The sequence below is a fragment of the Poecilia reticulata genome, chromosome 10 (assembly GCF_904066995.2).
Source record: "Poecilia reticulata chromosome 10, P_reticulata-male-v2, whole genome shotgun sequence".
NCBI classification, from domain to species: Eukaryota; Metazoa; Chordata; class Actinopteri; order Cyprinodontiformes; family Poeciliidae; genus Poecilia; species Poecilia reticulata.
The window spans coordinates 14,529,626-14,553,132 of NC_088839.1; the positions used below are offsets into that span (position 1 = coordinate 14,529,626).

Consider the following 23,507-nt stretch of genomic DNA (forward strand, 5'->3'; position numbering starts at 1 on the left):
GTGGATAAGCTGCATGAAGCAATCACGGGGTTTTTGTGTGATCTTTAAAGAGGACTCGTGCCTACTCTGCGCTCTTTTACATGTACTTGCGCTTTTGAATCTGTGAATAATTCCAGTCTGCGTAACAGGACATGCTTGTGTGATCTCGTTAAGAGATAAATCGCTGTTTAAAAGCAAACAGAAAACAATAACTTTTCACGGCGCAGCGGCTCTCGCCGCTTGTCTTTATCTTTTATTTTCCTTTGCGCCTGCCTGTCGGCCTGCTTCCTCCTGCCAGTCCTCTGTGCGGGAAGACAACATGGCGCACAGAGTGAGGTCTGACCGGGGAGGCCGTGTGTGCGGCTCTGAAAGTGGCATGGAAACCGTTCTGCTCGGTCACAAAACAACACACCCAGAGTCTGCTTTAAAAAACACCGAGGCGCCTCATTCTTTTGTGAACTCCTCAGAGTTTGTTATTACTGCTACTTTATAGTTTTAGTAACTTCACCTGGACGTCCTAACGCGCGCGCTTGCGCTTTCGCCCGTATTTACATGAGTGTGTGCGGTAGTGAGCGAGTGTCACGGCCCTCTGCGGAGACGGGGGGTTGGGTAGCTGGGTAGCCGATTGGCTGCTGCTCACCAACACAGTCAGCCTGGGCTTGTTTTAACATAACCGGGGGCACTTCGACTAGCACGAAGATAAAACATGTAGTAAATAATCTGCTGTGGCAGAGGGAGACACCGGTTGTGGCTCTAAAGGTGTAACAGCAGATTTAATCTTGTTCTTCACTGTAAAGCTGACAGTTTCTAAGAGGAGGGCCGTCGCTGCTGCCGTCGCCGCTGCTGCTGATGAGGCGATGAAGTGCCGAGAATGAGAGCTGTGCCTGGGCCTACTACTACTATCAGAGCTGCTGCAGCTGGGATTGTGCAGGCAAAGCCGAGGAAAGCAGTCGCTTTGTGTCACTCCAACAAAGATCCGCTGTTGGTTTGACGGTGACCGACCTCCAAATGGTGGGTTTTTCGCCCTTTTTTCCACGTGTTGACAATGTGTGAGTTAACAGTAGCTTCCTATGATCGGTCGTAGCTTGTTTGTGTGAGCCGCTCTTGTGTGTTTTTTTTCCCCCTGTGATGGCTCAGTGTCACCACCTTCACTACAGTCTCGGTGATCGCCATGACCCACAATTAGCCGACAAAGCGGCGCTATTTTTCTAATAACTCGCAAACAGAAACGTGTAGACGGAGCTCACCGGTGGACGTGTTTAAGGGTTTTGTCTTGAGCTGGCCTTTTACAATGGAGGCCATGCTATCATGGTGTGTGTGCGCACAGTCTTCGCTTTATAAGTTTCTTTGCAGGCTGTATAGGCTGTCGTTTTGCTCGGATTTATGTTTGTTGTGGTAGAATTAAACGTCACACCTCCCTTACCTAACAAGAGTCTGTTTCTGCTTAACAGGATATAAGGATGACAACATGAATCAGTCATACAGACCGGGTCCTAGGGTCGAATCAGTGTTTGGCCCCAGCCAGCCAGATCTGAGGGCCCGAAACGGCCCCCTGAGCACTTCTTATAGGAACCAATGTGGCACTGTGACTCGTGGACCGGGCCAGCTGCCACAGTCTGCTTTCCTGGGATACAATCAGCTGGAGCGTTTTCGCTGCTACAGTCCACAGAGGAGACCACAGCGCCTGAATGCTGACCCCCAGGACAGGAGCAGCTTGCGTTGTGCAAGTCCAATCACTGATGATGACGACGACCAGTTTCAGCCACCAGCAGTCCAACTGCCTCCATCCCCTGGCACTGACAACATGGAGCCATTCGAGACTCTGCATGCAGGTTACAGCCCACAGAGGAGACCGCAGCGCATGAACGCCTCACTCAACAGCAAAGACTTTCACCCCAGGAGCAACTTGCACTGTGCAAGTTCGATCACTGATGAAGATGAGGGGTTTGAGCCACCGCCCATCCAGCTACCTTCGTCCCCTGGCACAGACGACATGGACCCCTTTGAAAGCCTGCAGAACGGGAGCAGGAACGGCTTCTCCCCTCGCAGTCCAGACAGCTTCGAGCGCATCCCCGACGCTCCCATCGCGTTTTGGGAGCATCGGGGCTTGCATTTTGGGTCCATGCTGTTTGACAGCAGTGACATCAAGGAAGAGGAGGAGGGGCACGGCGGCGTTCAGGACCTCAAGCCTTTTCAGCTCGCCTCAAACACGACCCAGGACAGAAGCGTCACTGGGAGCAAAAGCACACGCAATTCAGTGGCAGAGAGAAGAGCATACAAACCCACAGTCTTTAATTTGATGTCCAAAACTATTTCTGAACTTAACCCCACACTAAGCCCCAGTGCACTGCCAGAAATCACTATGAGAGACGGGTGGAATGTGGGCGAGGAGTCGGACAGTGAAGTCGAACTCACCTCTCCTGTTGACCCTGGGCTTGTCTCACCAGCTGGCACCAACTCTAACGTGAGTTGGACACACGTGGGGAATTTGTTTTGCATTGTTTGTGCAACCAAAAGGACATTTGTTTGTGTTGGCTATGTATTAGAGTGGAGAAATCTCATCCACGAGAGGAAGACTCTGTTAAAGGTAGCACTTGAAATATATCTTATAGTGACGCACCAATCAGTCAGCCAAAGATAAGAATCTGCTCTGATTAGGTAATAAATACAGAAAAATATGAAGTATTTCCCCTGTTCCTCAAATAAAGCAAAACCATTTTTAACTTTGCAAAACTCAGATATAGTTCAGTGGCATATGCTTTAATGTAAAAATGAGAAGAGTCTTTGTTTTCTAATAGAGTCAGAAGTTATCTAAGATCACTGCATTCCTTTCTCTCTTGTAGTGTCTAGAAACGTAATCTTAATCGCTCAAAATTAGAAATTAGGTCTTTAAAGAAAATCACACGTTGTTTTTGACCAAAAAGAAACTGGATTTATTTTTTCAAATTTCAACTTTTAGATTAAATGTATCTTGATGAAATCTAACCCTGAAAGAGTAGCTACTACATGTGCTTTCCCTGTCACTGTTTTGATTTGATTTGAAACAAGATGACCTGTCATTTTAGCCTTTGTCTCACATCAAATTGTTTTCCTTGTGCTGATTTTAGTCCAACAGCCCAAAGAAAAAACTTCTCCCTGTTGTGAAGTACTTGGAAGGAGACCTGGTGTGGGCAAAATTCAACAGACGACCTTGGTGGCCCTGCCAGGTCGTCTGTGACCCAAACCTAGGGGTCCACACAAAAATGAAAGGTGAGTTCTGATTACTTTTTTGTATTTTTATGTTCTGTGGACAGATATGCCGTTAAAATAAGACGTAACTACTTAATAACCATCAATTCTTATATAATAATATAATAGAGGATCTGAAGATTAAATCTGAAAAGCATGACAAAGATAAATTTTAAACAAAATTGGTTATAACTGCTGTTGGTACTCCCTTTTTAACCACATTTATCCTTCCAGTTAACTTTCTATTAATGTTTGTATACAGAAATAACCTTTTGAGATTTACCTTCCTTGTGGAGGAAATGAGTGTATGTCTTTTGAACAACAGTCTTCTCTGTGATTGTGTTGGCCACACATGATCATATTTCTGCAGTGAAAGTATATATTTTTACTGGTGTAATATCCATCCATCCATCCATTTTCTATACACCCTTTGTCCCTTAATGGGCTCGGGAGGGTTGCTGGTGCCCATCTCCAGCTAGCGTTACGGGCGAGAGGCGGGGTACACCGTGGACAGGTCGCCAGTCTGTCGCAGGGCAACACAGAGACACACAACCATGCACACACACACACTCAACTTAGAGAGACCAATTAACCTGACAGTCATGTTTTTGGACTGTGGGAGGAAACCGGAGTACCCGGAGAAAACCCACGCATGCACAGGGAGAACGTGCAAACTCCATGCAGAAAGACCGGGGCCGGGAATCGAACCCAGAACCTTCTATATATATATATGGAAACTGAATATGGAGTTTTCATTAGCTGGAAGTATTTTATTGTAAAGATTAAAAGGAACAAATTTAGCACTGATGGTAGTAATCGACATAATGAAGAAATTTCACTTTTTTTCACAAAAGTAAAATTTGATATTCAGATTTAATGATATGCAGCCTTAGCCATCTCTGTGAAACATTTGATCTCACTGGCTAATTGGCACTAAATCAGTTTTATTGTCTGTGTGTAACGCAACTAATCCGCTGTTCATTTCTCTTCCTCTCTCTCTTTTTTTTTTTACCCCTTCAGTACCAAGTAATCGTCCTTGTCGGATGTATTTCCTGGAGACGGTCGGCGAGGTCACTGAGTGCACCTGGGTCCCAGGGAGCGTCATTCTACCATTTGAAGGGGGACATCAGTTCGATGAGCTGCCTGTTCTTAGACGGAGGGGAAAGCAGAAAGAGAAGGACTACAAGTATACGGTAAATAAGTACATTTACAGTCACGGTCAAAAGAAAGTACAGCATCTTTGAATTGTAGAATTTGACCTATCAGGACCTTTGAAAAATAATCTGATCTTTACATACAGGTTCCACAGAGTAAAGATTTATTGAACAAATTTATTGAACAACATGAAATAGCTGTGTGTGCAATGTGTGATTAACAGTTAGTAAATCTGTAAATGGACTGAACTTGTACAAGCACTTTTCCAGTCATTTTGACCACTCAAAGCACTTTACACATTCACCCATTCACACTCATACGCAGATCGGGAGGAGGCAATTTGGGTTTAAGTGCATGTGCCAGGAGGAGACTGGAATCAAACCTACAACCTTCTGATCGCAAGACGACTTCTCTAACCACGCAGCCACAGTCTGACCCTGCTTTGGACCCACATGGGTCCAAAGCAGGCTTTAGAGCCTGTCTACCAGGACAGAGGGAATGTTAGAACGTACAGAGCTTTTCAATAGTGTTTATAGCTCTTTTTCATATTTGTTAGGTTACAACCACAAATTCCAACGTATATGATTTGAATATTAAGCGGGCGCTGTAACAGTCCGTCGTGGTAAAGAGAGAGCTGAGTCAAAAAGCGAAGCTCTCGATTTACCGGTCGATCTACGTTCCCACCCTCATCTATGGTCATGAGCTTTGGGTCATGACCGAAAGAACGAGATCACGGGTACAAGCGGCCGAAATGGGTTTCCTCCGCAGGGTGGCTGGGCTCTCCCTTAGAGATAGGGTGAGAAGCTCGGTCATCCGGGAGGGACTCAGAGTAGAGCCGCTGCTCCTCCACGTCAAGAGGAGCAAGTTGAGGTGGCTCGGGCATCTGGTCAGGATACCTCCTGGACGCCTCCTTGGTGAGGTGTTCCGGGCACGTCCCACCGGGAGGAGGCCTCGGGGAAGACCCAGGACACGCTGGAGGGACTATGTCTCTCGGCTGGCCTCGGAACGCCTAGGGATTCCCCCGGAGGAGCTGGAAGAAGTGGCTGGGGAGAGGGAAGTCTGGGCCTCCCTTCTGAAGCTGCTGCCCCTGCAACCCAACCACGGATAAGCGGAAGAAAATGGATGGATGGATGGATATTAAGCGAGCAGCACAGTAAACTCATGGCTGTGAAGTGGAAGGAGGAGAATGATCCATAGTTTCAAAAATTCTCTACAAAGCAAAATTTAAAAAGTGTGTCATGCATTTATGTTCAGTCCATCTGAGTCAGTGCCTTTTACAGAATCATATTTCTGTAGCATCTACAGCTGCAAGTCTTCGGTGATTGATCTCCACCAGCTTGGTGCATCTAGAGACAGACATTTTTGACAGTTTTCTGCAAAAGAGATCAATTTTAGTCCAATCAAAAAGAGAGCATCTGTGAAAGTTTTTTATTTGTTTTTTTTTCAAATCTCACCTCAGAATCTCAATTAAGCTGGACTTTGGGTTATTCTGAGACCTGAATATGCTTTGATCTGACTATTGCAACATTGCTCTTGTTCAGGTTTGTTGTCCTGCTGGTAGTTGAACCCACTCTCTAGTCTTTTGCAATCTCCAATAGGTTCTCATCCAGGTTCCCCCTATTTCTAGCTTCATCCATCAACTCTGACCAGTTTGTTTGTACCTACTGAAAAAAATGCATAATTATAGTATGATCACCATCATACTGATGATCACCATCATACTGATGGTGATCATGATCACCATCATACTGACATGCCCTCCCCAATGTTTTACATTGGTTAAACATTGGGGAGGGCAATGTTTAACCAATGTTTTACATTGGGGAGGGCATATACAAGGTGAGGCGCAGTGTTAATTTTCAACCACTGCGTATTATGTGACTTCCAAAATGATAAGAAAATGACACTTTTAGACCAGCTACTTAATAGTAGTGGCCCAAATTGTTGCACTGGTTTCAGCAGCAGCGACTCCTCCCTCCTCTCACTAGTGATGTTCGATACCATCGATTTTCTGTCCGATCCAATACTTAGTAAAATTCAAGCTGGTATCGGCGATACCGAACGGATACTGAACAAATACAGATACTTTGTGCAAAAATAACTAATCTCTCTGGTAAATAAAAAAAAGTGTATTAATTCTAAAATTTGCTTCAATGAGAACACAAGGCATCACTCATTTATTTTAAATTCCGAACTACATTGAGGTAGGAGCCTTGTTTTTTATAGACAAGCTATTTTAATCATACAACATATGTGAAAATGGAAAGAAAAAGACAGTTAGAAAAGTAAATAACCCTACTAAAATAAATCACTGTTTAATTAAGAACTACTATAAAATAAAAGCATGCACCCCAATTGACATGACCACGACATGTTAATTTGAAAATCCTGGAGATGTGAATGAAACGGCAACAACGGCATCCATCTTTGAAACTTTCCCATTCACATGTTTTTGTTTAGGAGCAGAGACATTTTTACAGTTTTCTCTTTCAGTCTGTTTTTTTTTTTGCTCAGAATTTCTCCTGCCTTCGAAATGACTTTCTCTGCTGACTTATTTTACGATCCGTCATTGTGTCTATGTGTGAGTGAGTGAGCGAGCATTATGTCTGTACACAGCAAGTGTCAAGTATTTTTCTTAGTATCAAGTTGAAACTTCTCAGGGGTTTTTTGGGTGCTTTCTTTCACACAACCATTACTAACTCTGCTTTCTGATCTCAACTTGACTGGAGGAGAAAACGGACTGTAAAAGGCTCCATCAAATGTTTTTTTTTTTTTACATTTTTTTTATGGTCAAAACATTTGAGATTATTGATTGATCATATAATCAGTCAGTCTTAAAGCAGTCTTTTTCTGCACTGAAAACAGAAAAAATGTTTGTTGTGCATCAGTCTCTATTTTTGATGGACATCTTTTTTTTTTGTTTCATTAACTGTCCTGATGCATATTATGACAGCTCTATAAGTTTAGCAAAGTATTAACACAACCAGTGCTGATGGTGCAACCATTTTTTTTTAGATAAAAACCTTTCTCCTGGCAGCCTTTCCAAACAAACCACACTTATTCAGTCTTTTTTATAATTTTACTTTTATTTATGCCTGAATAAAGCTTGAGATGCAATTTGCCTGAGCCCTTTGTGGTCTGAAATTGATGGAATATGTTCTTCTGAAAAGACTGGAAAATGTCTCAAATTTTCCACTACTGCTTGACTTGCTTGGGAAAGACGTAATAACTCTTCCAGGATTGATTGCCAACAACAGTTGATTCTTTCACGTCATGGCTGATGTGTTTTCGTCTTGGCTTTGTGTAACCTACACCTGTATGCTCCAGGTGAGCAAATGGCCAAAACTATCACTTTCATAGACTTGTAGTTCATAAGTAAATCAAGTTCATTTAACTATCAAAACCTGGCTGCTACTCTCCCTCTTAAATCTGTTTTTAAGCTGGAAGGGCTGTACATAGTTTCTCAGAGAGCGCTTTTCCAGTTTTGGTTCACATTTGTTTAATAAATACAAATGTGCAATCTATTCCATGTTTTAGTACATGTACAGTACATTTAAATAACATTAAAGCTGTTAAACGCCCTCCCCCTAATAAATTCTTTCCTGACTCCTGATATGTGAAACTTCAGAATTTCAAAGAACTGTGTTTCTTTTTCTCCACAACTGTACCTCTTATTCTCTTATTGTGAAAACTTATCTAAGCATAAATTCTGATGTGGGCAGATTCCAAAAAGTTTGCTGACCGCGTGGAAGGTCAGTGTGGCCGAAGCCGAGTATCTGCTCCCTGGTCGACAGAGGAACAGTGAGAGTACACTTTCACTACCTGTCAATGGAGAAGAACATCCGACCAGCCTTCCTCCATCTGAAGAGCCGCTGGAGGCCCCCTCTGCCTCCATTGTCCCAAATCGACCCACCTCACCTGGTCCGGCGACCAACGGGAATGGTCACCATCTCTTCAAAAACTCCACAGCACATGGCAATAAGAGCAAAGCTTTCAAAAAGAAGAAGAAATGTTTGTCTGACATATTTGGTCATATTGTTGGTGGAAAGGAAACAGCCAACAAGGCTGGTCAGCTTCATGCAACAACACGTGCACTGAAAGAGGAGCCGAAGGACTCGCCTTATGCCGATTTGGACTCAGTTCCGATGTTGAATCGACCCAAACGCACAGCTCTTTCTCCAATATACGACGCCGACGCCACGGGCAGAAAGGAGCACTCTTCAGTAAAAGTGAAAAAGACATCTAAAAAACTAAACCTTTGCTCAGATCCGTCTGAGTCGTCCTGTATTTTTCATAACAAAGCAACCTCTAAAGACCCTGAGCAGAGGCCGGGCAAATTGTCCCAGGGTTCCAGTGAAAAGCACTCTGGGGCTCTTTCTGCCAGCAGCCGTCTGATAACAAAGGCTCTGAAAGCAGCAGAAGAGACCAATCACAAAGATGGACCAGCCACAAGCCGAGTCCCAGCAGAAGCTCCTCCTGAAGATTGCTTCGGCAAAACTCCTACTGATGCTGCCGTCAAAGCTGAACTGTCTCCAAATCGGAAATACCCCAGCAAAACCTGTTCCTTTGTTAACCACAGCTCTCCGAAACGCCGCGCGAGGAAGCTGAATAAGAAAACAGTTCACAATGGCTCGGTGGTCAGGTCAAAGTGCGAGGGGATGACTCGGCCCGCGCAACAGCCGGTCAAAATCAAGGCAGAAAACAGTCCGTCAGATCTATCTACCTCCTCCTCTCTGTCTCTGTCTCCAATGGACACCTTTCAGGATAGTAAAGAATTAAGGTTCAAATCGCTAACGATGGAGAACAACAGTGACTCTGAGGTGAGTGTCTTTCGGCCTGACTCCAATTACAAATTTAGCACTATTCTGATGCTGTTAAAGGACATGCACGACACTCGAGAAAAAGAAGGCAAACCGCTGGTGCTGCCGCCGTCGGCTACCTTGATAAAGGAGGAACCCCTGGTGATCCCCACCGCAGCAGAAGGTGGTCCGCTGAGAGGCTCCTGCGAAGGTCTACCTCTTCAGATCAAATTAGAGAACGGGCAGTCGGAGAAACCCCTGCTGAGCCAAAGCACGCCGATAAAAACCAAGCTCTGCACTAAAGCGGGCGCCTCGGCCGACACCCATCACTGTGAAGACTTTCCTCCTCACGCTGAGGTCGGGGGTTCGGAGAAGCAGCGCAGAAAACAAAGGCTTCCGTCTAAACTGAAGCTCGCAACGCCTGACCTGCATTTGGATGTACTCGAGAGAGACTTCATCAGCGTCCAGTCTGGCTCGACGGAGCCTGTAGTGGACCCATTTGGCCCCGATTCCTCTGCCAGCTACCTGGAGAAGTCCTCGGAAATAGCTGTGGCTCCAAAGAAGCGCTGGCAGCTGGTTGAGGAAGCTGCTGAGACCGAGGCAGCTGGGAGCGAGAGGTCCGCTGAGACTGAGGCACCTGCCGAGATGAAGGGTTCTCCGACAATGAGAGCTTCTCCAGATCTCGAGGCGCACACAGAGAATGAGTCGCACTCTTCAGATGCGAGCAGCACAGCCGGTAAGGCTCGAGCAAAGTGCTTTATAGGTTTTTTTTAAACGTTTTTTTTTACTGGGATGATACTTTTTGAAATATCAAAGTGTTTGTTTTTTTGCACACAGGACAATCTGAGAACAAACGCCTCCGGAAGCCAACCAAGAGGCTCTTGGAGTCCACCGAGGAGTATGAACAAATATTTTCCACAAAAAAGAGGTCAAAGAAACACACGGCAGATTGTTCCAAACTGGTGAGGAAAGTTTTTGAGGTTGTGGTTTCCTACAGCACAGATAAAAAAAAAAAAGTAACAAAAGATTGGGGATTTTTCAATAAATAATTAGTTTCAGCTATCAAAGAAAAGCCCAAAACCATAAGTAAATTATAAAACTGTACAAAACTTGTACATTTATGTAGACGTTTTTCACAATTTGTGATCACAAACTTCAGCGTATTTTATTAGAGACACAGGTAATTGTGATGTAGAATGAAAAGATTACATGGTTTTTAACTTTCTAAAATGTGAAAGTTAAAACTAAAACTAAAATGTGAGTAGTGTATTTTATGTAGCCACTTGATTTTGTTTAGGGTTATCAGAGTAAAAAGGGGCTTAATTCAGATTTTTAAATCAGAATTCGGCACTACTTTGTTTTGGTCTGTCACATAAAATCACAGCAAGTTTGCTGTTGTAAGGTAATTAAATATGCCGAAGGCTCAAGGAGTGTGAATACCTTTACTATCCACTTGTGTTTTGCGTCGTATGTTTCTGTGTGCAGGACACTTCAGGGATTTCGGCACTCCATGATCTCAGTGCTACAGAAGCCATGGATACCTCAACGTCGTCTTTAGCGGAGCCAGGAGAGGCTCGGGTAAAGATGGATCCGAGTCCGTCTCAGGAAGAGTTTTCTCCTCCAGCACCACCTTTGTCTCCTGTCACAGCACCACCCCGCTTTGACGCAGACGCAGCAGAGGAAACGGATCTGTCTTTTGAGTGTGGTGAGTCTTACTCTCCACCTGTTCTCATCAGGTTTTCACCGCTCATCCACATGCAACTCGAGTTTTCTTAGGTCTGTTTGTGGTGTTCCCATTTGAACTGGATATCAGGAGATTAGTAGAGTGGTGATGGAGATGAGCCTTCCCATATGATCACTATTGCTTTTTGAGCTCAAACCCACAACAATGGGGCCATTTTTATGTCCCCCTCCCGCCACACTTTTTTTCAATTAACCTTCTAATTTAGAGGAAAAAAGTAAACAGTTAAAATATAAAGTGATTATTGAGGAGATTTGATGTTATTGCCACCTACTGGCTTGATATAGGTACTGCAGACCAAAACCTTGGGAGTTGTCCTTTTTCATCATATATGGTACTTAGAAAAAATTCTGAAATTATTTATGTACTCGTCTCGGGTTTTTACATCTCAAAAGTCCATCGTTTTTACTGTATTTGCCATGTCGTCTGTCTTTGAATGTCAGTTTCTGCATGTGAATACTTGAGACTTACCTGAATCGTTTTTAATGTCAGACTCGGGAACATCTCTTCAAGAAAGGAAGAGGCCCAGAAAGCTCTCACACAAGGCGAAGGAGTGTAGCATAGAAAAAGTGTCAGCAGGTTCCTCAAAGAAAAAGGTATGTCTATGAAATCTAAAACTACACTGCCTTGCAAAGGTATTCACACTCTGAGCTTCTTCTCTTGTCACTTTAACAACCGTAAACCTCAATGTATTTTACTGGGTTTTTACAGGAATGCTTAAAATGATTCTTATCACTGGAACATTTAGGTTTGAAGTGGAGAAAGATAAAGATTAGGGTGATGGCAAGGAGCCCTCAGTTGGCTTGGAGCTCATTGCAAACAATTGTCAAAATACCAGTGGAAGCACTGGTATTTTGCTTCAATGCCAATATATTGTTTTTTGATCATGGTGAAGGTTATACATTTTGATTAGCAGTTTTTATTATGTCTTCCTCCTTTTAAAGTGTTTAAGTATCTTTCCAATCAGACAAAAACTTCTCATTTGAAAAAAAATTATGAATAATTTTGGGCCTAAAATTACTGAATCATTAGAGCTGAATACAAATGCAATTTTTTTTTCATGTTAATTTTTAAAAAACCTTTTGATACCTGTGTATCATTTTTCTTCCATTTAAAAAATGTGCTCAATTGTATGGTGTTTTTTTTTATTATCATAAAATCTTAATAAAATACATTGAGATTTACTGTAACTTCACAAAATTGTAATGAGTACGGCTCTGTACTCCAGGACCCTGAATATTGATATTTTGTTATAGGAATCTAAGCGCCAACTCGGCATTTCCCCTGACGCAAAAGTGGTGGTCAAGAAAACACAGGTATTCATGAAATCGCCAAACATTTACCAAAACGTGCTGAAGTTCTGTTTAGTTATTCTAATCCTTGTGTTTTGCCGGATAGGTTGCATCCGTGACGAAAGAGAAATCTTCCCCCTGCGCATTGTCCGTCCCTGCTGAAGCCGCCAAGCGTCCAGAGAGCAGGTCCCCGAGCCCTCAGCGGTGTAAGACCCCGAAGCAGGAGGCTGAGACGGAGCCCTGCAGCACCGAGGAGAAGCAAGAGGAACACACTGGAACACTAACTCCTAAACCTGAGGTGCCCCTGCCGTGTTTTCTTCAAGGAAAATGTAGAATCAAATTTAAGTTTCCATCTGTTCTGACTGCTTCAGTAACATTAGACGATATTCATCTCCTTTAGGTCATGCCGGCGGGTTTGAATGACAGTCTCTCGTCCCAGGGTGATGTTAAGGGAAAAATAGGAGCCGCGTCTTTGAAGGAGAGCGTCTGCCAGGTGAAATGACCTTCACGCTGACTGTGACGTGATTATTTTCACCTTCTGCGTTAGTGGCAGGTTTATTATCAGTGTGCCTCTTGTGTGCGTGTGTGTTTTTACAGGTGTGTGAGAAGACGGGAGACCTTCTGGTGTGCGACGGTCCGTGTTTCGGCGCCTTTCACCTGCAGTGCATCGGCTTGTCTGCGGCCCCCAAAGGAAAATTCCTCTGTCAGGAATGTAAAACCGGTGGGTCTCGGTTTGTGACTCACAAAGGACCTAAAAACCCCGCGACCTACCGCGAGCGGTTTGTCCTGAAGCGCGACAAGTCTTCAGATTCTCATCGACTTCATTTTGTTTCAGGTGTTCATAACTGCTTTGTGTGCAAGAAGTCTGATAACGGCGTGAAGCGCTGCATCATCCCCCTTTGTGGGAAGTTTTACCACTCGGACTGCATCATGGCGTATTCGCCCACCCAGCCACATAACAAGGGCTTCCGCTGCCCTCTGCATGTCTGCCTGTCATGCCACATCACCAACCCTCTCAACGCCTGCAGCACCAAAGGTAGACCCCCCCGCACCCCTCTGCATTTCAATCAAACCGCATCTGTAGAGGAGCAACATGGCTGGCTGCCTTCAAAGATAGAAGCTCTTATTTTTGGCAGCAACATCACATTTGATAAATTATCAGGTTTTACGGTTAAGATAGTAAATTAGTTGTATTTTAGATAACTTTCTTAACAGTAAAGAGTTGACTCTAGACACCTGAACTAGAATAAATAAAAGATTTAAGTTCCTGGCTTGGAAAGTGTTGAAACTGCACAACTTGTGAAGTGGCTCTTTGACTCTGCTGCCACCTCCTGGTAAACCAGTCAATTGCTGGTTTTACATGCTAATTATAGACATCTCTAAATAAAGTTATCATCCAAATCAGAAAACACATTCGTTTAACCAATTTGAGTAATAAACTGAGCTTGACCAGATTGTTTCATAAATAATATCAATTAATGTCTTTGAATCTTTCTGCGTGACTGGATTGAATTGTTGTGTGTTGTGAATCGTCGCTTTAAAAATAAGGTCGAGTTAAATTCAATAATTAACGTTGGATAAGGGTAGAGATTGCATAATCTTCAAGGTCTTAAATGCATAGTTTTAAAATTCTGCTGATTTTTAAATAAAGTCCTAAAGCATTTGATAACTTTTCTTCCTTACCAATAATCACCTTGAGCAAGTTCTAGTATTTTTTCTTTCTTCTTACAAATTTAAAACCCTTTAGCGGAAAAATAAGTGCATAGATAGAGTTCTACAGTGTTTTCAGCATTTTTAGATAATTATGATTTGTTAAAAATATATATTTTTTTTTCCGTGTCTAAACGTCTGTGCTTCTTTTTCAGTTGCTTACTCAGTATTTAGTGCTGTTATGTCACTCAGTGTCCCGACAATTTTATGTTTCTGTGAAATAGTAAATTCATTTAAAGCATTTAAACCCATACAACAGTGTCAGCTGTGTTAAACTTGAACTTGGGCTACAGGTGAGTTTCTGCACGTGGATGAAGCCATTCTGTGTGTTTCGTTTCTCAGGTCGACTGGCTCGATGCGTCCGCTGTCCCGTAGCTTATCACCCCAACGACAACTGCATGGCAGCAGGCAGCCTGGTGTTGTCCAACAACAGCTTCCTGTGTCCCAACCACTTCACTCCTCGCAAAGGCTGCAAGAACCATGAACACATAAACGTTAGCTGGTGCTTTGTCTGCTCCGAAGGTCAGTCTGGGCTCGGGTCTCAATTTTTAGCTTCCGGTCTTGGTAAAAAGAAACTACAAACTCAGTTGTAGGGTTTCATGCGCAACCGGGGCGTAAATTTAGACAAAATCTCACCTCGAGTCTACAAAAAGCCAGCAGATTTCTAACTTTCAAATACAAATGAAGCCAAATTTAAAATAAACCCTTGTTGCCTGCATTTAAGAGAGAAAGTAGCTGATTTAGTAGCTGTACTTTTTTAGGGGGTTTCATACTGATCATTCAACAAATCTTACTGGCTCGGGAAATATTTTAGACCTACTTCGATTAGTGATGATTTAAAGTGATTTTCTATTTTATACTTACAGTCTTCCATAAGAAAAATGCTACATGCCCAGCAAGATGTCAATTGCAGTTACTGTGGTGTGATTATGTCTCATAGTCTGTTTTATTTCGTAAGAATAAGTTGACCAGAAAAGGCATCACAACCAGTATTAACAGATCATCAACAAGCAGAGGTTTTGACAGCTTCCTGCTCTGGATAGTGCAAAGCTTTGTTGTTTTGTAAGTTTGCAGAGTTTCATCTAAATCAGCTGCAGATCTTCTGAAAAAATGTTCTTTGAACAGATGAGGATAAAGTAAATATGACTGGGCGTAAAGCAAAGTGATATTTTCAGACAAAACTCAGCATATCAGAACAAACAGCTGTTAAGTACAAGGCCAGAGGGCCGATGGTTGATGTTGCATCCACAGGACTTGGACAGCATCCCCTCTTTGTACTGAAGAACTCGTATTTTCCCGACTGTACAGGGGGCAGTCTGCTGTGCTGTGAATCCTGTCCTGCTGCTTTCCATCGGGAATGTTTGAATATAGAGATGCCTCAAGGTAGCTGGTTCTGCAACGACTGCAAAGCCGGAAAGAAACCTCGCATGAAGGACATCCTTTGGGTCAAATGGGGGCGATACAGGTAAGGGCGCAACATTTCTTCTCCGCACAACAGCTCAACGCAGCAGGAAAGGTATCTGAAACCCGGCCCGATGCTTCAGGTGGTGGCCCGCTGAAGTGTGTCTGACCAAAGACGTCCCAAACAACATCTTGAGGATGAAACATGAAGTGGGGGAGTTCCCGGTGCAGTTCTTTGGCTCCAAAGATTTCGTGTGGACGTACCAAGCCAGAGTCTTCCCCTACATGGAGGGTGACACTCACAACATCGAAAAAATGGGGAAAGGCTCCGACGCGGTGTACAAGAAAGGTACGTGTTCTCGCTGGTGTTTTAATTCTGCACATAAATGACATCAGCTGAGATTGCGTTTGTGTCCTTGAAGCCTTGTCTGAGGCCGCAGAGCGTTTCAAAGAGCTACAGACCGAGAGAGAAATGAAGCAGCTTCAGGAGGACAGAAAGAACGACAAGAAACCGCCTCCGTACAAGCACATCAAGGTACGCTGACCTGACCCGGCTTGGACGTAGTACCAGCTGACTGCGATGAACTGAACACCTGGTGAATGGCACTTTGCTTCTTTAGGTGAACCGACCCATTGGGAAGGTGCAGATCATCACTGCTGACCTGTCTGAAATCCCCCGCTGCAACTGCAAGGCGTACGACGAAAACCCGTGCGGCATGGACTCGGAGTGCATAAATCGCATGCTGATGTACGAGTGCCACCCGCAAGTGTGTGCAGCCGGGGAGCGATGTCAGAACCAGACTTTTACAAAGCGACAGTACACCACTGTGGAGATTTTCAGGACGCTGTCCTGTGGGTGGGGTTTACGCGCGGTCTCTGATATCAAAAAGGTAAATTGGGGAAAAATACACACCGGAATTCTTTTGAGAGATTTTGACACATTTTTACTTATTTCTCATTTTGTTCTTTGATTATTATTATTATTTATTTTTACTTCAGGGTGCTTTTGTGAGTGAATATGTTGGGGAGGTGATCGACGAGGAAGAATGTCGCGCCAGAATCAGACACGCTCAGGAGAACGACATCTGCAACTTCTACATGCTGACCCTGGACAAGGTGATTCTGGAACGAATAGCTGTCAATGGAGCATGGAGCTGGGATAAATGATCAAACACACCGAAGAAGATTAGAGGACTAAGCTTGTTATTTTTATTGTTAATTTAGGATCGGGTCATCGATGCTGGACCCAAAGGGAACCAGGCACGCTTCATGAACCATAGCTGCCAACCAAACTGTGAGACTCAGAAGTGGACTGTGAACGGGGACACCAGGGTTGGGCTGTTCGCTCTGCAGGACATCCCAAAAGGTTTCACTGATTGAATGGATTTTTATTTTTTTTTTGCCTTCCTAAAGTTAATAGTTTTTACAACTTTTCAATTGTGGTTTGACTTGTCGCTCCAAATAATTGCATTTATTTAATGCTAAAGATTTCTATGATGATTTGTTCAGTTAAGAGGAGGAAGTCACATGAAATGTTTCTTTGAAAGTTTTAGCTTGTAGACCGTACAGTTTGGCACCTTCACCATGTATTTTAATAGTGCTCCATGTTGAACTCAGCCTGCCTTTAAAATAAACAATTGTGACAAAAATTTTAGTCCTGCAAACTAAAATAAAGACAGGTTGATGTAATTTTGTTCTCCGGCAGTGAAAGGAAGCAGCTGAAAATGTTCTACACATTTTTAGACAGAGGCTTTAGCCGCACTATTAAAACGTTTTGAAAACAGCATTTTCTTACATTTTGATGCTGTTTTTCTCTAAAATCAGAGTTACCAAACTCCAGTCTTTCATGGCCATTGTCCTTATGAGTTCGCATCTGAATCAAATGTAGAAATTGACTCGTCAGAGTGTAATCAGGTTCCACAGAGAAGCCCTTATTAATGTTTAATTCTTAGAAGATTCCTAAGTTTTCTGACTTTTGATATGTGATTTTTGCTCTTTATGTGTAGAAATTGTTTTCGACAATTAAAGCATCAATATGATTTTCACTTTAGGGGTTGAGCTGACCTTCAACTACAACCTGGAGTGTCGTGGAAACGGGAAGACTGCTTGTAAATGCGGAGCTCCCAACTGTAGCAGTTTCCTGGGGGTCCGACCAAAGGTAAAACTGTATATTCAACCCGTTGTGCCTCTGATCACAATATCACTCTAAAATAACACTCACCACGGATTAACCTTCACTTGGTTCCTGCTTTGCAAACCGTCCCGTTCCCCATCTTTACTCAGAACCAGCCACCAGCCGAGAAAATGAAACTGAAGGAAGGGAAGAGGAAGGGCGGCATGAAGAAGAAGACCAAGCAACAAGTAACGAAGGAGAGGGAAGACGAATGCTTCAGCTGCGGCGACGGAGGCCAGATAGTGTCCTGTAAAAAGCCGGGATGTCCCAAAGTCTATCACGCTGACTGCCTCAACTTGGCAAAGCGGCCTGCAGGTTAGCAGACCTACAAGTGATAATCATTTCAAATTAAAATTTATACTTGAAGTAAGGAGGTGTTCCAAACTGAAATGTTTTTAAAGTTAAACATGAGAGGAAGACAATATTTAAATATTTAAAACATGTTGCGCTCACACTAATTGTTTCAGTATTTTTCCACATTTCTACATGGCTGAAGTGATGAATGATTTTGTCTCCAGGGCGATGGGAGTGTCCGTGGCATCAGTGTGACGTTTGCGGTAAAGAAGCAGCTTCGTTCTGCGTGATGTGCCCCAACTCGTACTGTAAAGATCACCGAGAAGGCAAGCTCTTCATCTCCAAGCTGGACGGAAAGTTGTCCTGCAGCGACCACGACCCGTGCGGACCCGAGCCGCTGGAACCCGGGGAGGTACGGGAATACGTGCCCAACATGGCCTCCATGAGGCCCGGGAACATGGCTGTGCCCATCCCTCCCGACGCGCTTCCGGCCGCCGCAGGAGCAACTCCTCCTTTGTCTTCTTCTGCTGCTTCCCTCTCCTCCGCTCCCCCCGAGGCTGCTCCATCCGGCCGAGAGCCTCCCCCTCGCCTCTACATCAACACAAAGACTGCTACCTCCAGCTTCGTCCCCTCCAGCACCTCCTACCTCACTGACAGAACTGAACTGAAAACCGGCGGCGCCCGCGAGGGAGAGGACGGAGAGGTGGAGGACGGCGAGGTGTACGGGTTAGACACGGAGGAGGACGACGAGGAGGAGGACGAAGACGACGACGAGGACAATGAGACTGAGGAGATGGAGGTTGTGGAGGTGGAGGAGGAGGAGGAGGAAGAAGAGGAGCCGCCTTATGGAAGCGACGCACTAGAAGATGAAGAGGAGGAGGAGGAGGAGAACGAGGAAGGAGGGGACGTGTGCGAGACGTGGGGCGGCTACGTGGACGACGATGCTGATGATGAAGACATGGAGGACTGGGGGAGGCTGGAGGACAATGAGAAGTGACTCCGTCTGTAACGCTGAGCAGGAGCTCCCCCACGCGCTGGCTAGACTGAAGGAGTTCCATATTTTGGTACCTACTTGAACGCAGCACTGCCTTCACTGTGGTACAGCATTGCCTTCTCGTCTCCAGACTGACAGCGGGGATGTGCGCTGGTGCTAAGGCTGAACTGTTGTCTCACTCAGTCTCTTTATATTCCTGTCCAGACTTTTATTTGTGTTTGGTGCTCTCTTGATTTGTTCTGTCTTTTCACACTGTTTACATAGTTCAACCCTTTGTTTTTTTGTGTTTTTTTAAATGTTTGTAATATAAGAAATGAGTGAGAAGTTTGACCAAACCGTCATCATGAGGCCGTCTTGTCTCGTCGTCCCCGTCCTCTTTCTGTTTCCAGGAGTTGTTGAATCCCTGTTACAGTTGAGCAGAAACAGTACAGCACCTTCTCTGTTTGTGAGGAGTGAAAAATAAACCCACTGGAGTCATTCATTTCAGATAAACATTCTGGGTTTCTCTGAATAACGACAGTCGGAACAAATTAGGAAAACAGCTGCTGGGCAGATGGAGTTACAGAAAGTGTAATGGTGTAATGCACATGTGTCAAACTCAAGGCCCGCGGGCCACATGTGATTTTATTCACCGTGAATCCAGATCCCATCACAAATTAAGCAGATAAATGCATCTACATGTTTCTCCGTAGTGACAAAAACCACTGACTGTGGCCCCAATAACTTATAATAAATTAAATTAAGCGGCTTCACTTAAATTAGCATCACTTCACCCGCTGGGGTCTGAACGCACTTCCTCCTGGTCCCCATCTGCAGAAAAATCTGCGCTAATTCATCAGTCAGTTTGACCTGTCAGATCAATTGAACTCTGTGAGTGTTTTACCCTGTGCGCGGTCCGGTGTGGGCTTTTACCAGATTTTTTATTTATTTTTTTTGCGTGGTTTCTTTTCTCCGAAACGGACAGATGTTACGTCTGCAGCGCTCCTCCAGAACGCCGCCCTCCTGGTTAACATGCACCAAGAAGGGTCCATTTGTTAAATCTTCTGGATGAGTTACTGCCAGCGGTTTTTAATTCTTTGCAGCGGCCGAGCTGCTTCTGCAGTGGTTCAGCTGCGCAATGCGCATGTTACAGTCTAATTAACTTCTGCGTCGTCATTTATTTCCTCAAGATAAACTGCCGGCTCCTCAAATAGATTAACACAACATTGCATTCTCTTTAGTTTTCTCTGGTCTGTAATGAAGACTTGAATTTAACGCGCCATTTCAACCAAAGGTTTTAAATGCGCTTCCTAACCAGACGCTCCAAAGCATTATTTAACAATGAGGTGTTGTTTAATTTATTTTTAACATTGTATTTTCATACATTTATGCTAGGGCTGCCCAAGTCTAGTTTTCCAGAGCTACCATCTGAAACTTTAGATGTGTTCCTTCTCTAACACACCTGGATCATTGACTCATTATAAGCCTCTACAAAACTGAGTTGCCGCTAATGAGGAAAGTCAATCTTTTGTCTGGGGTGTTTTAGCAGGGATGCATCTAAAAGTTGCAGTCTGGAGAACTGGACCTGGGCACTCCTGATTTGTACTGTCAATGTGGCCCGTTGAGGGTGGCCAATATGCTGAAGTGGCCCTCGGTGAAATTGAGTTTGACACCCCTGGTGTAATGGCACATCAGACAGGCAGCCTTTTTATTTATTGAAACGAATATGAGTCATGAAAAAATGATTTTTGATTAAAAAATAAGAAAGAATTCCATGGTGAGAAACAGTGCTGACCAAAAAGAGGATAAAAAAAAATACAATGAGATTAAATCTCCCTTATTCTTGCTTTTTATCTGATATTAAGTGTAGCTTTTGAAACCTCTGGAAATTTTTTATTTGACATAAAAACATGCATTTCTAAGCACATGAGAGCTCAAGGGAGCATGATGATAAGGGATCCACAATACCAAGGCAGTTTGGGCATTTTTCCGCTCCCAACTTTGTGGGAACAGTTTAGGGATGGCTCCTTCCTGTCACAATGTGACTGCAGCAGTGTGCAAAGCAACCAACAATTATTTCAGTAATCAATTTGTCATGATTAATCGTGTGAGCCCTACAAGCTTGGCGTAGAAGATCTTCAGTGGTCTAGGCTTCTCTCAACCTGTGAGCCACGCTGCATCCAGCTCCGGTGGACACGGTCACAGCCAGTTTTGGACAGTTCATCAGTGAAATCAAGCCCCAGCATTTGTCCCCCGTTGTCCTCCAGCGCAGCAAAAGGATGGTGCTGGACAGCATCGGGGTCGGCCTCATTGGAAGCACAACAGATGTCTTTGATCTGGCCCTGCAGCACTGCCAGGTAAATCAAAGTCTCTATTAACAACGTACAAATCAGTGACTCTGTACAATCAGAAATGCTGAGTCTGGGGAGATTCAGTGTGGAGATAAATGATCAAAGGAGTAAAAGATCTCTGGCTATTGAAAATGTTTTGGTCAAGAATTGCTCATTTACTAAAGTCTTTTCATTACAGCACATGTATGCACCTGATTTCATCAGCTCTGTGTACGGCCGCAGCGACGTCCGGCTTTCCCCAACCCTGGCTGCTTTCGTCAACGGAGTGGCGGTGAGTATGAGGACCTGGACCGAGTTTGGTCTCTGGTTACAGGAACTGCTTTTACTCAGCTGTTCCTGCAGTCTGGCTCCTCGAGCAACACGGCTGGTTTACAAAAATCAAAACAAGCCACCTCGCCCTAAATATTTCCATGAGTGCATCTGCTACCAGAGAAGCCACCTGAACATCAAGCTTGTTTCTTCGGGAAGCAGTTTAAGTAATTTTCCTTTTCGTTTTAAACACACCAGGCCCAGACAAAGACGCACTTTACTAAGACTGTAAACAGGTGATCTGAGTCAACTGAGCTATAAACTGCTTTCTGATTTATCAGCATCTAATGAATAAAGTCTTTTTGCTTCCAGACTCTCTGCTTGGACTTTGATGACATGCGGCATCCTGCAACTCATCCATCAGGACCCGGTTCTCCTCCATCAGCGCTCAGCGACATGATGCTATATTTTTGAAATGTCAGTTCGTCAGAGTTGGAGTCGAGTTACACCGAGATTAAACGTCTTGAACAGAACTCTTCTTGTATGCATCTTGTTTTGGGTTTAACCTCATATGAGTTTATAGACTTCCTGTGCTGATGTCGGTACTTTTTAAAGTTTTGTCATTACGCTCTTATGCTCAGAACGGAACATAATGATGTTAATGTGAGGGACAGCAGAGGTTCTGTAATGTTGGCACATTAAGCCATGTGTAGCTGAACGTCTCAGGGACTTCCAGAAGGGGGTGTGTTTTGTGAACAAACTGCTTGATTAAAACGTCAAAAAGTTAACACTTTCAAAATCAGCTGTAGATTTTGCTCTATTGGTTGTTCTGTTATAACCAGGAGCATAACACACCAGATATAAAAATATTAATTTATCTCTCTCTCTCTCTCTCTCTCTCTCTCTCACTCTCTCTCTTTCTTTCTCTGTGTGTGTCTGTGTAAATTTCACTTCTTGCAGATGTTCTGTAAACAGATTCATCCACCTGAGCTGTGGATCCCTGCAGATCTTCTGTACAGCAATAGTTTTAGTATCTTGCCACACACACTACAAGTTTCTGTAATCACAGTGGACAGATGAGGGACATTTTTCATTTAACGTGTCTGTAGCATGGACAAACAAATACATTTACCATATATTATTCTCACTGACAAAATGCAAAGTTAAAATATGACTTAAAACATCAGAAGCTTTGCTTAAGTTGTATGTTCTCTGTTGTTCTGCATTATCAAACTATCGCCTTAATGTGAGAAACTTGTAAGTGCCAGAAATGCCAGATGAACCTGAAGGTTACAGATATCTGTGAGTGAAACGTGTCTTGATGTTTTCAGTTGTTTTACTTTAGCTGAAAAAAAACCCAACTAACTTTCCAATTGTTAATATTTAATACAAAATAACTCCCTATAGTAAATTATTCTTAGATTTTCATTTCACTTTTGGATGGTCAGTAGACTCGAAGCAGGGAAGTCATCCACCAGAGGGCAGGCTTGGATTCTCATTTAACTCAGCTTCTGTTCGTATCCTGAGGAGTTTTTGGCTCCTGCATGCGAGATGTAATGTAGAGTCTGGATCAAAAGTTTAACGCTTATTTAGTAGAGCCAAGCTTATCTAATCTCTCTTAGGCAGGTTAGGCTGGTGGAAATTGAAGAGGAACCTGCCAGACTCCTACTTGTGTTGTTTGAAATGCTATTTAAATGTCTACATTCTAATCCATAGACTTTCTTCTCATGCATTGAGTGAATTTGTTTGTTCACTTACCAATTTATGACAATATTTCCTAATATCAGGCGTCTTGAAGCATATTTTCTTAAAGACAAATTTTGTTAAGGTGATGCTCTATTTTTACAGCAATATCCTCCGTCAATAAAACATGATACTTCCTTGAACTGACCCGTTGTTTAACCCACTCGGAAACTTGTGAGTGACACGGTGTGTGTTGTTCTCAGTTTTCTGGCTTCAGACAGGCAATAAAAACAAAACAATGATCTGTTGTTGTTTTGTATAAACTCCAGTAGTGACACAGCTACAGATGCAGCGAGGCTAATATCTGCTTCTCTTTGTCAACATGTCATTTAGTTAAGGAGGAAATGAAACCATTCATCCCCCTCTTGGTTATTGTTTAACAAAATAATAGTGGCATCAGGTTCTTGCTGTCTGGGTTT

General features: G+C 43.6%; 1 protein-coding gene across 4 annotated transcripts; it reads left to right on the forward strand.

Moving 5' to 3' along the window:
• Positions 1 to 546: 546 nt before the first annotated feature.
• Positions 547 to 19,247, forward strand: nsd1a (nuclear receptor binding SET domain protein 1a). Of its 4 annotated transcripts, none has more exons than XM_081611347.1 (23): positions 551 to 990; positions 1,431 to 2,443; positions 3,087 to 3,228; positions 4,228 to 4,400; positions 8,085 to 9,897; positions 9,978 to 10,123; positions 10,647 to 10,866; positions 11,395 to 11,498; positions 12,159 to 12,218; positions 12,301 to 12,492; positions 12,595 to 12,687; positions 12,792 to 12,915; positions 13,030 to 13,230; positions 14,247 to 14,426; positions 15,213 to 15,369; positions 15,449 to 15,654; positions 15,728 to 15,840; positions 15,926 to 16,195; positions 16,305 to 16,421; positions 16,530 to 16,671; positions 17,357 to 17,463; positions 17,589 to 17,793; positions 17,997 to 19,247. In XM_081611347.1, exons 2-23 carry the CDS (start codon positions 1,448 to 1,450, stop codon positions 18,767 to 18,769), a joined length of 6,534 nt encoding a protein of 2,177 aa, XP_081467473.1. In that variant the 5' UTR covers positions 551 to 990; positions 1,431 to 1,447; the 3' UTR covers positions 18,770 to 19,247. The 4 variants fall into 4 exon arrangements, with proteins under 4 accessions (XP_081467471.1, XP_081467472.1, XP_081467473.1 ...); XM_008420035.3 differs by having other exon boundaries at positions 553 to 990; positions 9,999 to 10,123; XM_081611345.1 differs by having other exon boundaries at positions 547 to 990; positions 12,792 to 13,230.
• The last annotated feature ends 4,260 nt before the right edge of the window (positions 19,248 to 23,507 follow it).